The following is a 15,649-nucleotide window of genomic DNA, read 5'->3' as shown; positions in this document are numbered from 1 at the left end:
GGTCGCAGTGGCGGCGCCAGCATTGCCCCCCATCCGTTAGCACCTCGTACGACACGGGGCCAGTGACCCTGGTGATTGTGGCGGGTACCCATGCTGGGCCTGCCCCAAAATTCTTTGCGTACACTGGGTCCTGGGCCTCGAAGGTCCGGGGGTTCCTGCCTTCCCCCACCACTACCTCATCCTGAGCTCTATCGGGGTGAAGGCGGTCCAATCTGATTGCAAGGCGCCGACCCATTAGTAGTTCAGCGGGGCTCCGGCCAGTCGTTGAGCTGGGGGTGCTGTGCTGTGCTAGAAGGAATGTGGCAAGGCGGTACTCCCAGTCCCCTTGCGTCATGCGGCGAAGGGTGTCCTTGGTGGTCCGCACCATGCGTTCTGCTTGGCCATTGGTGGCAGGGTGGAACGGCGCCGAACGGATGTGGCGGATGGCGTTCTGCGCTGTGAAGGTTTGGAATTCTCCTGACGTAAATGCAGTCCCGTTGTCTGAGACGAGAGTGTCAGGGAGCCCGTGGGTTGCAAACAGCCTGCGTAGTACCCGGATGGCTGCGGACGTGGAAGTGGACGGTACCAGTGCGACTTCCAGCCATTTGGTGTAGGAGTCCACCACTATGAAGAATGTTTTCCCCTGAAAGGGGCCAGCGAAATCCACATGCAGGCGTGACCATGGTGCTCGGGCGGACTCCCAGGACTGGACTGGGGCCCTTGGGGGATCTGGGCGGGATTCTTGGCAGGCCTGGCAGTGTTTGACCCAGGCCTCTATCTCTCCATCGATCCCCGGCCACCACACATAACTCCTGGCAAGGGCCTTCATTCTTACTACCCCTGGATGTGTCTCGTGTAGGGCTGTGAGGACCCTTTTGCAGAGGGGCTGGGGAACAACGACTCTGCTTCCCCATAACAGGCACCCCTTGTGGGCCGACAGTTCATGTTTGCGGGTTGTGTAGCCGGCGAATTCTGGCCCGGGGCTGCTGCTGGGCCATCCCCTCCACACCCAGTCCAGGACCCGGGAGATGACCCTATCTTTCTTGGAATGGTGTGCAACTTCTTGTGCCTGAATGGGGCGGTCGGGAAGCAGCTCCAGGCTCATAACCTCTTGTGCAGGTGCTGGGTCAGGGCCTGTTTCCGGTAGTGGTAGCCTGCTGAGGGCGTCCGCATGGCCCATCGCCTTCCCAGGTCGGTGAATCAGTGCATACTGGTAGCTGGCAAGGAAAATTGACCACCTGAGGACGCGAGGAGACAGCACTTGGGGGGTCTGCTTTTCGGGGGCAAACAAGCCAAGCAACGGCTTGTGGTCAGTCACCACGGTGAAGGGCCGCCCGTACAAGAAATCATGGAATTTTTTTACTCCCTTTACGATTGCCAGACCCTCCTTGTCGATTTGCGAGTAGTTCCGCTCGGTTGTGTTGAGTGTCTGGGAAAAGTACGCCACCGGTACCTCTCTTCCATCCGGGAGTTGGTGCCCCAGGACAGCTCCAATGCCATAGGGTGAGGCGTCGCATGCTAGCACCACCGGCAGCCTCTCGTCGAAGTGTGCCAAGACCGAGTTTGAGACAAGCAAGTCCTTGACTGCCTGGAATGCGGCCTCCTGGCGCTGGCCCCACACCCAAGGGGCCCGCTTGTCCAGGAGTCTGTGTAGGGGCTCCGCTACCGCCGCCTTGTGGGGAAGGAAGGAATGGTAAAAGTTCAATAGTCCCAAGAAGGCCTGAAGTTCAGTCTTGCTCTTGGGCGCTGGGGCATCACAAATGGCCCGTACCTTGTCCCCAGTCGGGTGGACCCCTTCTGCGTCCACCATAAATCCCAGAAAGTCCACCTGAGGCACTCCTAGTAGACATTTTTCCCGCTTCACCTTGAGACCCGCCGTCTGGAAACGGTGCAGAACGGTGCGGAGGCGGTCCTCAAACTCCTCTGGTGTGGGGCCGGCAATCAACACATCATCGAAGAAGGGGGTGACGCCAGGAATCCCTTTAAGGAGAGAGTCCATTATATTCTGGAATATGCCTGGTGCCACGCTGACACCGAATTGCAGCCGCTTTACCCTGAACGCTCCTCTGTGCGTCACAATCGTCTGTGCCTCTGCTGTGGCCTCATCTACTGGCAGCTGTTGATATGCTTGGGCCAAGTCCAGCTTGCCAAAAATTTTCGACCCAGCCAGGGTGGCAAGGACATGGCTGACCACTGGCACTGGGTATGCGTGGGCCGTGAGGGCCTTGTTTATGGTACATTTGTAGTCTGCGCAGATGCGGACCGAACCATTAGGCTTGACGGGTGTGACGATTGGGGTTTCCCAGGGAGCATTAGGCACCGGCTCCAGCACTCCTTGCTCTACGAGTCGGTCCAATTCCTCGTCTATACGGGGTTTCAAGGCGAACGGGACCCGGCGGGCCTTGAGCCTGACCGGTCGTACTGCGGGGTCAAGCTGTAGCGCAATGGGGGGGCCCGTATACTGTCCCAATTTCCCATCGAAAACCCCTGGAAATTCCTTGCATATGGCGTCCACGTCCACTTGTAAGCTAGTGTGGTTCACCCCGGTGACAGCTAGCCCCAGTGGTCCAAACCATGCCAATCCCAGTAAGCTAATGTAGGGGCCCTTGACCACAAGCAAGTCCAGTTGCCGCGTCCGCCCTCGGTATTGCACCCTGAAGGTCCCCACCCCCATTGTGGGGACCTTACGTTTCTGGAAGTCCCGGAGGGTGAATGGGGCCGGCCTGAGTTTGGGACCCCCAGTGGGACACAGTTTCCTTAAGGTCCTTGCCGAGATTATGGATAGAGTTGAACCCGTGTCAAGCTCCATGCGGCATGGGGCCCCCTCTATCTGTACCTCTACATAAATTTTCTCTACGTTGGGGTGGGGCAACTGGTATACCTGGAAGTCCGTGAGCTCCGTCGAGTTGCCTTGGTGCGTTGGGCCCCGGGACCTGGGGCTCTTGGATTGGTCATCTGATGCCTGGTGTCGGGTGGGCCGAGCCCGACACACCCGGGCGATGTGTCCCGATTTTCTGCACTGCCTGCACTCTGCGTTGCGGAAACGGCAGGTCCTCCTCTCGTGACTCTCCCCGCAGCTTGCGCAGTTCCCTCCTTCTCGTCGAGGCAGCTGTGGTCTGTGCGCTGCTTGAGTGCGCTGCTGTACTCGGTGCACCTCCTCCCTGTCGGATCCTGAGTCGTCGGTGAGGTCTTCATGGTGGACCCTCGGTTGGGATGGCAGGCTCGGCCGTGCCTCTTGGGTCGACCCCTCGGCAGCTTCTGTTGCCAGGGCCTCCTCCAGAGCGACCTGGAACGTTAGGTCCTTCTTAGCGTAGAGGCGTCGTTGCAGCTTCTCATCCTTCAGGCCACCGACGAGGCGGTCACGAAGCATGTTCTCCAGCTCTGAGAAGTTGCAGAACCGGGCGGCTTGGCGGAGAGAGGTCACAAACCCAGTTATGGTTTCCCCAGGGGCTTGCCGCTTTGCGTAGAAGGCATTTCGACGAGCCACCACTGAGGGCTGCGGCGAAAAGTGCCCCTTCAGCTGTTCCATTATTGTTTTGTATGGAACAGTAGCGACGTCTTCAGGCGCAAGGAGAGCCCGGGCAATTTCAAACGTCTCCTCTCCGCAGACGCTGAAGAATATCGCCCTCTTCTTGGCGTCTTCTTCGTCGGTGACCCCTTTGGCTTCTAGGAGGAAGGTGAAACGGGAGGCGTACGCTTCCCAGTCTCCAGATGCTGGGTTGAATGGCGAGAAGCTGCTGTTGGCTGCCATTCTGAGTTCCTTGTGCCCCGGAGCTGAAGCCTGGATACACGGTGCGAGGCAGCGGTGCGGCAGTTGGCGGTGCTGCGGTGCTGTGTGTGGCAGTCAGCTCAGCGGGATCCCACCTTCGTCGCCAGTGAAATATACTCAGAGTCGCAAAGTGATTTCATGCTCTTTATTCAGCTCATAGTGGTGAGGAGGAATGAATAAATGTCCCCTCACAGTATCTGCTTTATATACATTATTTTCACAATGGGCTGCACATGATTGGCTAATTCTGGAATTCTACTGTAAGCCAATCAGGTTGTGGATTCACTTCTATCTGGAGCAGGATTGGGTGGTTCCTGCCAACCAATCATACTGCTGCATTGTTCTAGGACCAATCAGACTGCTTCAGTTTGGATCCTATTCAACTCAGTACATAACAAGTGGTGCTTCAGGTTAAGAACAGTTTCAGGTTAAGAACGGACCTCCAGAATGAATAAGTTCTTAACCTGAGGTACCACTGTATTATGTCTCTTAGCTGTTATGTCTTTTTCTTCCACTAGTGGCCGAGGAATGATGATCTTTGTTGCTGTTGTAATCCCTATCTCACCAAATTATAGAAACAGGTGAGTTTAACAGGTGTCAGGTTTAGTCGGGGCCTGTGAGTTTGCTAGGTGTCCAGATTAACCCGGTCAAATTTGGGGGATGCCAACCAGGGGAAGAGCATATGGTAGGGCTTGTTGCAACTCAGACTTGTCATAACGCCAGGTACTCTTCCCCAACGGACGTTTTTTCTATCCTGGCACCTTCAGTTCTGGCCAACTGCCTTTTGCATCATAACATTCTCTGGCCAGTTTGAATCTTGGTGACAGCAGGAAACAGGCTCATATGACGCCAGTTCCAGGGGCTCCCAGGATGGGATGCTGCCCTGAAGTAACACTGAGCGCGGGTGCGTTTGAGGACCACGGGGTGGGGGGTGGGAATCACCCTCATGTTTACCATGAAAAGAAGGGGAATAGCAGAGCATCTTGACAGACAGAATCTGTTATGGCAACAGCAGCAGGGCAGGGCTATTCATCCATGGAAGAGACAAGGAGAGGGAGAAGATGGGGAAAAGATTCTTCCCCATGGGATCAACCGGACACTAGGGCATAATCCAATAGCAGGAGGACCTCCCACAAGCCACTGTTGTATCTATACTGTGTATCTCTTCCTCTTCCCTGGAAGAGTCAGGATGGGGAGGCGGTCTCCACCATTCCTGCTCCTGTGGCCACCCCTGACACCTGGAAAGGTTGAGAAAGGAACCACCAAAATTATCAAGGGTTCAGAGTAACTCCCTTATATGGAAATATTGGGATCTTTTAGGTTAGAAGGAAGGATGCTCTCTGTCAGCCCTGGTAGTTGTATTAATTCTAGAACCATTAGCAATCAAGTTATGCAATGCCCTCTCTGGTACAGGAGTGGTTGCAAACGGAAATGAACAGAGGACCTTGGAACTTATCCCTGAGGGTTTAAGAAAAAGCCTGTCTGCCCGCCCTTGGGAAGAAAGATAGGGGAGACCCAACCTGATCCACCAGCTTTGCCCCCCCCCTCCAAGTTGCCAGACATCCAGCCCTCTGAAGTGAAATCTCCAGCCCTAGCCCATCAGGGGATTAAATACATATGGAGAATCCAGGGAAAATGAAAACATTGAGTCAGGGGATGAGAGGCTCCCTCCATTGACAAAGGTGAGTCTGTGCTGGCTCAGTAAACCTCTCAGCTTTGACACAGAGGGAAGGGTCTTGCCCAGCTAATGATTCTCTGATCCTAGGAGACTCAAACGATTGGTCCATCTATTGCAGTACCGTCTACTACATTGATTGGCAGCAGGTCTCCAGAGCTTTAGGCAGGGAATGTTCCCAGCCCTGCCTAGTGATGCCCTCTCTTGAACCCATGACCTTCTGCATGCAAAGCAGGTGTTCTGTCTCTGGATTACGGCCTTTCCCTGGAATGCTTTCCCCAGAGTGGTTTTCCTGATGCTTCTGCTGCTGCCCACCTTGGTGCTTGGCAAACGTGCTGTTGTACTCCTGCTGAAACCTTTTAAAAGGCACTGTAAAATGAAAGCATATTGGCTTGCTCTGCCATTGACTCTTAGCTGCATTTTAAATTTGTTATTCCTTGCAAATTCAGGCTTAAATGGCTTGCCTTGCATACTGTGCATTAGCTGTTTGAATTGCATTTGTGCTCAAGATACCAGGATACAACCTCAACTCTGTTAATGATGATGAAGTCAGGGCCCTCAGGTGGCAGTGGTGAGGGGGTGAAACCCCCCACCTAATATATACTTCCAACTAGATTTCCACCATTTTGGGCATCCATGCTTTTTTCTCATTTCTTTGCAGCGCACAAATGGACATGCCCACCCTGACCCCTTGGTCGGCGTCCATCATCTGGGAAGGAGCAGTCAGGAAACCGGTCTTGGACAACTACAACAAGCAGCAGAAAACCAAGGTGTTATCCCCCCGAGTACTGCTGGGATTATAAAATTGGCATTCCCAATTTTATAAGCGAGATAAGAAATGTCAAGTTATCCTGGATGCCAAAAGAATATGAAAATAACTTATGACTCCATGGCCCTATTGAAAATCACACCGGCAACTAAACTGATCACAGAACTGTTTGATCATTTAAGCACAGACTCTTGTTCTTTGCGGGAAGGAGAGCAAACTTTACCAACCCTTTATCCCTGACAAAATGTTTCATGTGGTGTTGCATAGCTGTGCCGGAGATTTTTTAAGAAGCAAGTTCTTTCCGTGTGCACCTAGAAAGAGACATCCTTCCCTCTGTGTCAAAGCTGAGAGGTTTCCTGGAGGTGTTACTTCAGAGGGCTGGGTGTCTGGCAATATGGAGGGCAAAGGTGGCGGGTCAGGTAGGGTGGAACCCCTGCCACCAATGCTGGGCAGGGGTCTCCAGTGGGTGGGGAGGGAAAGGTGAGAGGGGGGTGCCCACCCATATGGATGATGCGAGTCAGATGTTAATGGCTTGGGGTAATCCACATGGGTGAGCGGAGAGAGGGGTGCCAGCCTCTGCCCAAATTGGGCTTATGGCTTCGGGAGGGAGGGGGGCTAGGGAGGGGGCATCAGCCGAAAGAAGCTTTTGGAGTGTTTTTTAGGCCTTTCCTCCAGGGTTATTTTGTTCCCTCGGATGCCTTGGATGCCCCCTTTCTCCACTTTTGGGGCTTCCTTTTGGGGCTTTTGTATTTTTTCCTCAGGGGGTTCTCTTTTTGGGGGTTAGGTATGCCTATCCCTTTTATGGCCAGGTCTCCCCTATCTTTCTTCCCACGGGTGGGTGGGCTTTGTTGGATTCCTTTAGGGATAGGTTCCAGGGTCTTCCTCCATCTCAGGTGTTCACCCAAGTCTGGAAGAAAAGAAATGTTTTCAATGCAACTAGTTTGTCCATAATGGAGAGTCTTCATTTATTCCAACGTATTATATCCATATTTAGAGCTTTCCAAACCGTACTATAATTAAACTGATACAACTTGTTTGTTCAAGTTTTGGGTAATTTGCACCCCCAGATATCTAAAACTTCCTAGCTATTTGAATCTTCAACATTGCTGTAAAAGTCTACTGCATATGAATGGGGTGGTGTATGAAAAAGCATTACCTCTGCTTTCTTAAAAGTATCTTGCAATCCTGAGACCCTGGAGAACTGTTCCAGCTCTGTACATAGTATTTTGCCTGCTGTGATAGGGTCAGAGGTACATAAAATTATATCCTCTGCAAAGAGGCCTGAATTTTGTTCATTTCTGTTTGCAAGCACTCCTGTACGAGTAGGTCCCAGAGTGGGTTGGGGTTCTACCTGGAGGAGGACCAGAAGCATTTCCTTGTTTGCGGCTGATAGCATAGGGACAGGGCTCCCAGTCTGGACAGTGGGGATCCTCTGTTCCTGTGGAATGGGGGCTAAGGTTCCGCAATGGTAGAGGCCCACCCTGGCTAAAGAGTTAGGCACCGGCTAAATCTTATACCTGTCAAGCTCACCTGTTTCTACAATTCGGTGAGATAGGGGTTACAACAGCAACAAAGATCATCATTCATCTAAAGAACAATTGCTATTTCAGGTTCTCACACCAGAGCGGAATCTAACCAAACTGCTTTTGGTTCTGGATCAATGTGGATCATTTATGGATATTTGCATATTTATCTACTGCTTTTCCTCCCAAACTGATGTTTTGTGTTGTTGTTTCCTGGAAACTCTTGGTTCATAAGCTGCTTTGGACAAATGCAATGTACATTGTACTACAAAATGCAATGCAGATGGGCTGTAGCACCAAAAATAAATATGTGATTTTGAAGGAGCCTCAGAATTTATCGGCACATCAAGTGAAAGATAAATTCAAGACTAAGTCCCACTGAAGGCCATTGAATGGGCCTTAGTCTTGGCTTATCTAAGCCCCATGGGGGTACTGGGGCCTTGACTAACTGGGGTGGCTTTTTCAGAGAATCTGCCTTTCTCCCTTCTCTCTTGCTGTCTATCACAGCATCCACTTGCATGTATGTTACTGTCTCTAAGTTGTCCAAAGATTTCATCCATTCCCCAGCTATGGAACTTCTCAGCTGACTTCTCTGTCTGCTTCATGGGACAATGAAGCAGATCAGGAGAGGATCTAGATGGCACAATTTCCTGCCTGCCATGTTGATAGGAATGCTGACACAAAAACCACAATTATCTAATCTGAGAGCACGCTTCACACTGCTTACTGAACGACGTCCGGTAAGAAGTGGGCAACGGAATAGTGATGGTGCAAAGTTGTTTCCTGCTGTCTCTACGGTAACCCTGAAGAATGTGAGGAAGGGTCGAAGAGAATATTAGAATCAGAATCAGATGATATCATTATGGAAGGTTGAAGAGCAGCCTGGGGATGAGAAAAGGGTGATCAGTTCACCCTTCCTGGTTGACCATTCATCTTCACAAATGCTCCCTACACATTTTTAAATCACCTGAATTTTCCTTTGGAGTTTGTTACTATCTTCCATGGAGACGATGTTGGAAAAAGAGAATTGTACTCTGGAGATGGCCAGCTGAGAGGAAGTTGTAGGAAGTACTCAAACCGTACGGTTCCTGCCTTTGTAACTTATCCCCACGATATCAAAATAAGCTCCAATAGACAAGAGGGGAAGACTCAAGAGCAGCAGGTGCAGACTTAGAGCACTCCAAGCAGGCTTTGGAAGGCACAGCACATCGAATGATTCCTGCCCTACCCAGAGGAGAAGGAGGAGACGAGTGGTGGTGATAGGTGTCTCCCAACTGAGGGGAACAGAGGCAGTAGTGAGTGTGCAAGGGAGAGGTGGGAACTGCTGTTGCTTCCTCTTGCCCTGGCGCAAAGCTTAAAAGTTAGAATATCCATTAGAGGCCGTGCTCAAGGTGAGCTCTGCTTCCCCTCCTGCTCCTCGTTTGCAGATGAAGCTTCCTTGGTGAAGGTGGCAGGCGAAGGGGTGGAAGTTAATCCCAGGGTTGGTCTGCAATACAGGGGTACAAGAAGTGCTGGGGGAAAATAATGACTTTAAAAAACCCCCACAACCAATTCTAATAATTGTAGGTGAAATGCGCCATCATAAAATATTCATTTAGTTCAGGGTGGGAAGGGAAGCATATTTCAAAAACTATTAAATGGCAGGATTAATAGAGGACACCTGGCTCCTTTGGGTGTCCCCTGGACAAGCTGAGGGAATTTGGTGCTGTAGGTGGAAAAGCCAAATTAGGGGAGGCCAATGAGGCTGAAATCTCCGTGTTGGATTGCAGTATAGAGGATTTGAGCAGAGGCCTTGCTAATCTGGAGAAAGTGGGGGGGGGGGACCACAGACCTCTACTCTGAGGGATGGGGATGAATTGGGAACTGCCTTAGTTGATGTAAGAAAACAGGTTGTTAAAATGGTGGCATGAGAAAGGAAAAAGCCTGACATCAACTCCACAGTCTTTACACTCTGAGGCAAATGCCTGCAGTTCTCCAGGCACAATTGACCTGAGTTCACGTCCCGTTCTCCAGCACAGACCTTTTCAACTGGAAGTATCAAATGCCCAGTTTTTTCAGCTGACCCAGATCAAATGACCAGTCTAATGAAATCAATCATGTCCACCCAAAGCCCACTTGGGTAGACCGTAAGCCGTTGGTGGACCCTCTTTTGACTTGTGAAGAGCGGAGGCTGCAGCCAAGGGAGCCCCCCCCCCAGATCAAGGGGACCCTCAAGCATAGACAGTAACTACTGTCCCCTCTCAGGACCTGGCTTGGAAAATAGATGGTGGGTGATGGGAGTCAGACTGCCTTACAGAAGGGGTAGGCAACCTAAGGCCCGTGGGCCAGATGCGGCCCAATCACCTTCTCAATCCGGCCCGTGGATGGTCTGGGAATCAGCGTGTTTTGACATGAGTAGAATGTGTCCTTTTACTCAAAATGCATCTCTGGGTTATTTGTGGGGCCTGCCTGGGTTTTTACATTAGTAGGATGTGTGCTTTTATTTACGATGCATCTCAGGGTTATTTGTGGGGCATAGGAATCCGTTCATTTTTTTTTTTTTCAAAATATTGTCCGGCCCACCACATGGTCTGAGGGACAGTGGACTGGCCCACGGCTGAAAAAGGTTGCTGACCCTGCACCACTTCCCCACCACGACCACTGAAGAACCAACAACTCAGGGGCTGCCCAGGGTCATGAAGAAAGGAGATAGAAGCCTCGGAGGAAGGGGAAAGATGGCAGTTGAGGTAAAGGCATCAATGTCCTGAACGTGTAGTATGTATGTATGTATGTATGTATGTATGTATTTATTTATTTAAGGTGTCCCCGGATTCATTGGAAAAAACTTGGTAACCTTAACCTACAATTGTTAGAACTGGCTGTGGGGTTTTTTAAAAAGTCATTTATTACCCCCCCACACACACATTGAGAGGAGCTCACAACGCCTCCCTTTCCTGCTAACATCAGGGACCGGCTTCTTGAGCAGGGAGGGAGAAGCCTGGCTTTAGAAACAGTTCCTCACTAGGGTCATAGAGCAGGGGTCGGCAAGGTTTACCTTGCCTGGGCCGGTTTACTCCCGCAGAGATTGCTCCATGGGCTGGATCATGTCTGTGCATGTGCAGATGCAATTTCTGGTGCCACGGAAGCGAGTCCCCGTTCCGCCAGTTTAGCGCAATGCATGGGGACTCACCGAGTGGGCAGCTTGGTTCGGGGGCGGCTTGTGGGCTGTTTAAACGACCCCCGTGGCCTGCTTGTGGCCCATGGGCTGCTGGTTACCAACCCATCATAGAGCCTGTTCTGCTGACTAGAAACACGCCCCCAGCCCTGTTTAGGGAAGCTTTTAATATTTGTTGCATTACTGTATTTAAATATTTTGTTGGAAGCCACCCAGAGTGGCTGGGGAAGCCCAGACAGATGGGCAGGGTATAAATAATAAAATTATTATTATTATTATTAATATTATCCGTCCCTCTGCCTGGACAGCAGAGCACAGCTAGGTCAGGGAGGGAGCCAGCCAGCCAGCCATGAGGTGAGAAAGGAGCTCCTTCTATAGGAGAGGAAGGCAGCTCAGTGTGTAGCCTCTCTTGCAGACCCTTCTATGCCAAATGTAGCTGTTTAAATTGCTCTTGAGCAGGCAAACATTTTAGTGATTATTTTGCACTGGCATACAGTGGTACCTCTGGTTACGAACGCTTCTGGTTACGAGCTCTGCTAACCCAGAAGCAGCTGCTCCCGGTTGCGAGCTTTGCCCCAGGATGCGAACGGAAATCATGTCTGGAAGGCGTCCACGCAGCAGGAGGCCCTATTAGTGAAAGTGCACCTCAGGATAAGAATAGTTTCTGCTTAAGAACGGACCTCCAGAACACATTAAGTTTGTAACCAGAGGTACCACTGTACTGTATATCTTGATTACCACGTTGATATTTTAGGAGCTGATGGTGTGTGTGTACACACATGCACACATATATACATCTCTGTGCTTGTCTCACCCAAAATTGCAGAGTATTATGGGAAACACTGGGACCTGTTTCTCTTCACCCAGCATGCTACTCAAGTGATAAAAGCACTGATTTCAGGGCAACCTGTGCTGAAATGAAGAGAGAATGGAAAAAACTTAAGTAGGGTCATGTGTGTGTTTGTATGTGAGGGAGAGAGAGAGAGTGTGTGTGTGCTTCAGTTCTGGTACTAACAAAAAATTCCTGGGTTAAATGTGTGCTTGGAGGGAACCTGTCCTGCAACTGTCTACCTTTCTGAGCCACTATATCTTACCAAATTGTTATTATTATTTATTAAATTTGTTTACCACCTTTCATGCGACGATTCCAGGGAACTTGACAACAGAAAAGTATGGAATGAAGATACAAAATACATAATGAAACAAAAACAACCCAACCCCCCCCCCCATTTAAAAAGCCGTAGAATGTTAATTAATCAGCTGAATGCCAGTTCCAGCTGGCAGACTTGAAGGGTTCTCATGAGAAGCAAAGCATATTCCCGCCAGCCTAAAACCTGCCCATCCCTGCTATAAAGAACACATCAACCACCAGTTGGTTATTATATTTTTATTAAAACAAACATTATATTCACATTTTGTTTGTCTGGTTTGTTGGGTTTTTTTGTTTTCTGCTTGCAATATACAGGCTCCTGCAAGGCCCTCGCCAACAGCCAGTTCCTCCCATGCAAACCAATTGAAGGGAAGGACTCCAGCCAGGTGAGGCACAGTACATGAAAAGGTGGCACATGTCAAGGGGCTGGGGGAGACTTGAAAGAGAAGATAGCCCAGAGTGTTAAGGCAGAGCACCGGAGAGCAAGAACCACAGGAGCGCCACCCAGGGCTGGATCCGGAGGAGTCTCTCAGTTCGCCTGCTCCTCATGGATGTGGGTGAATGTCTCACGTTTTGCTCCAGACTTCCAAGGTGCGTTCTTGGCAGAGCTCAAAAACAGAAGTTTCCAGGGATCAGGTTGTTAACCAAAAGCTGCCTGAGCTGTAGCAGCTGAAACTACTCAGGTTTTGGGAACCTGCAATAAAAGCCCCACTCCCCAACGCTCATGGCATGCGGTTGGCCCCTTTCTTTGGATCTCCCTTCCCTCCTTAATCTAGCCAAGATTGTGTATACACACACACACACACACACACACACACACACAAACTTCCACAAAACCCTAACACAAATAAATAAAAACCTTGCACTTGCTCAACATACACTAAAAATAAATTATAAAAATCAAAGCCTCCAGATTTTTCAAAATGCAGTTTGTAAATCAACACATCCCGTGTGTCAAGTGGCTCAATTTGGCAAATTCTGCTCAGCTGCTTGGGGGTGGGGGTGCAGGATAAGAAGCTGCCTTAAACCAGATACAACTGTCTATCCATCTTCTCCAGTATTGTCTACCAGACAAAAATGAAAGGACAGTAAAATGAGACAGATGCGCGTGTGTATGCATGTGAGTAATGAGTAAGGAACCAGCAAGCTGTCAGACTCCAACCAGAAAGACATAGTGTGTGTGTGTGTGTGTGAGAGTAAAGACTCAGCAGGCAGCATTTGGGGGAGGAAATGAAGTGCCTTTATAGTAAAGTCAGTATAGCCCCGTGTGCTCTATTCCAGTGCTCGCCTATACTATTAATAAAAGAGTTTTACAGGAAGGTGTCTTATGCCATGTTATCCCTCTAGCCTAGTAATTACTCTGACCAGAAGCCCTTCAGGGTTTCAGGAACAGATGGAGCTTTCTCATCCCCTGATGTTACCTGAACCTATTTATATATATATCAATCTAGAGATTTTGCTAAGGCGTCGTCTACCTGTCTTTTTTTGCTAAGGCATCTACATGTTAAAAAGACTTACCAGGTAAACTGCCAGCTGTAATAAGAGACTTTTCAGTGTTGGCCCCAGAGCAGTGGAACTCTTCCCCTTTGGGGATGCAGCAGGTCTTATTCCTTGCCATGTTCAAGAGGGCTTTGAAGCCCACTTTCAGTCTTCAAAGTCCACTGAAACATGGCAAGGGATGAGGTGGAAAATATTTCCTGCATAATTTGCTATTTCAACTCTCTTTGGTATGGTCAACCGCTATTCCAAGCCAAAATTTTAATTAAAGGGAACCTCGCACTCCCTCTGCAGGATGTGGTGATGGTTCACTGGGCATGAAGAATTCACGAGGAGACAGGAGACAATAGCTATGAGACATGGCACCTCAACCAAGCCTCCATGGTTGGGGCAGTCTATTTCAAATGTACCCTTGCCTGTGAACTTTCCAGGGGCATCAGGCCAGAAATGATTGACTACAAGAAGCTGGCCAAGATAAAAAGGCCCACACTACCAGAGAGCTGGTGTGTGTGTGTGTGTGTGTGTGTGTGTGTGTGTGTGATTGGTTACTCAGAGAATATGCAGCACTCAGCTGGCTGGACTGCAACCCTTCAAAGGCAAACTCCAGCTGATCAAGTCGTGACTGTGAGAGAGGCCAGACCTGGGAGGACAGCCAGCAGCAACTCTTCCTAAACTTGCTGGTCCAACACTTCCTGCATTCTGTGCTCTATTGCCACAATGAGTGTGTAGCTCAGGTTCAGCTCAAGAGTAGGTTCACTAGAGGACTCCCTACAAACCCCAAGACAAAACTGCAGGCAGAGGGGCGTTTCCAGCAAAGGACCCAGGGCCCAAGTTCAGCTGAGAAGAAGCCCTCTCTCCGCACCCCCAGCACTCAACTATGCAAAGCTCCACACTGGAGGTTTCTGCCTTCGAAAGCTTTAGGTGGTTTTCAGCCAGGAGTAGCAGCAGCATTAGTTGGGTGCTTCGGGCAGGTGGGTGTTGTAGAGAGCAGCACGGCAGGATCATTCATTTTGTAAAAAAAAACCCAGAAGAATCCATGCCTAAGTTAGAGTGAGCAGAGACAGAGGGAGTGTGTGATCCCGTGCACACACGCCCTTGATTCAACAGCATTTGCCAGCTCTGTAAGAAGCAAGTGGTGCCACCAATCTCTTTTTTTGTCCCGCATTAAGTGACAAAGTAAGAAAGAGGGGGAAGGAGGGTCTTCCCTACAAATAAGCCCTGCGAGAAAGCAGCCCTCACAGTCCACCCAAACAGCCCTCATATTTGGAGTGCCATTCTGATGAAGCTTCTCCCCTCAACAGCTAGCCCTCTTCGAAAAACATCCTCCAGAGATCCCAGAGGCAAGTTGTTTAATTAGCTGGCTGCTTCAGAGTCAGGAAACACCCCTCCATTAACGACACCCCCCCGCCAAAAAAACACACCAGAGTTCTGTCCCAATTGACAACTTCTGGGCTCAGGGGGTCTCCATCTCTTTTCCTGCTTCTGGAAAAACGCTCCCTTACACAAGCCCTCCTGCTCTCCTTGCAGACACAACTCAGGCAGTGTGTCTTCCCACCCCCAACAACTGGGCCAGTTGCTTTTCTGCAGGTCTTGCCAGCCGCCAACACGGAACCGCCCAGAGCACGTTGCCCAGATCAGATGCTTGTGAGGTGGGTCCCCTCACCACCTGCCTCTTGCAGTTGTCGACTACCGCTAGACAGAGGTTCGATGGAGGTTGTGGGGGAGGGCCAAGGAAGGTAGATGTCAAGGAGGGGGTAGGGGGAGGCGGAGTCCATGGTGGTTCCAAAAGCCGAGGGAGGGGGTTGCATCTTCTCCACTCCTCAGCAGAGCGTGTCGGTGTTGAAGGAGAGCTGAGCCTGCGGGGAGACAAGGAAGATATACAAAAATAGTACGGTATGATTTGGGACATGGCACTTTCCGCAAGAACTGGTGCAAAACCCTGGGCTAGTGGGAGGGGGGAAAGAAAAGAAAAACACAAGGAGCATCTACGGCTGACAGGTGGTCATTTATCCACCAAATGCTACAGTCCAACTGCCTGGCCAGGTAAGAATCACAGGACCAACTGCAGCTGCCACATTCCATAAGAGATGGCTGCATTAATGCCTTCCTTTAATTCAGTGGCTCTCAGAGGCA

At 50.3% G+C, this 15,649-nt stretch overlaps 1 protein-coding gene and 1 long non-coding RNA gene across 5 annotated transcripts in view; one reads left to right on the top strand and one right to left on the bottom strand.

Annotated features, from left to right (window-relative positions):
- The first annotated feature begins 4,343 nt into the window (after positions 1 to 4,343).
- LOC308468656 lies at positions 4,344 to 6,540 on the top strand. The gene is made up of 2 exons (XR_013981781.1): positions 4,344 to 4,652; positions 6,085 to 6,540. It is a non-coding gene; the product is annotated as an uncharacterized lncRNA (long non-coding RNA).
- Positions 6,541 to 12,241: 5,701 nt separating this feature from the next.
- Positions 12,242 to 15,649, bottom strand: part of ABCA2 (ATP binding cassette subfamily A member 2) — a 109,816-nt gene continuing 106,408 nt past the window's right edge. For all 4 annotated transcript variants that reach the window (XM_080990739.1, XM_080990738.1, XM_080990741.1 and 1 more), the window contains one exon: positions 12,242 to 15,372. In XM_080990739.1, the coding sequence (XP_080846865.1) occupies positions 15,337 to 15,372 (36 nt within the window). In that variant the 3' untranslated portion in view covers positions 12,242 to 15,336. The remainder of the gene's footprint in view (positions 15,373 to 15,649) is intronic.

The sequence above is a fragment of the Podarcis pityusensis genome (genome assembly GCF_964106645.2).
Source record: "Podarcis pityusensis genome assembly, chromosome: Z".
Taxonomy (NCBI): Eukaryota; Metazoa; Chordata; class Lepidosauria; order Squamata; family Lacertidae; genus Podarcis; species Podarcis pityusensis.
Note: the sequence above shows the minus strand (reverse complement) of the source record. Positions and strands in the feature narration are given on the sequence as shown.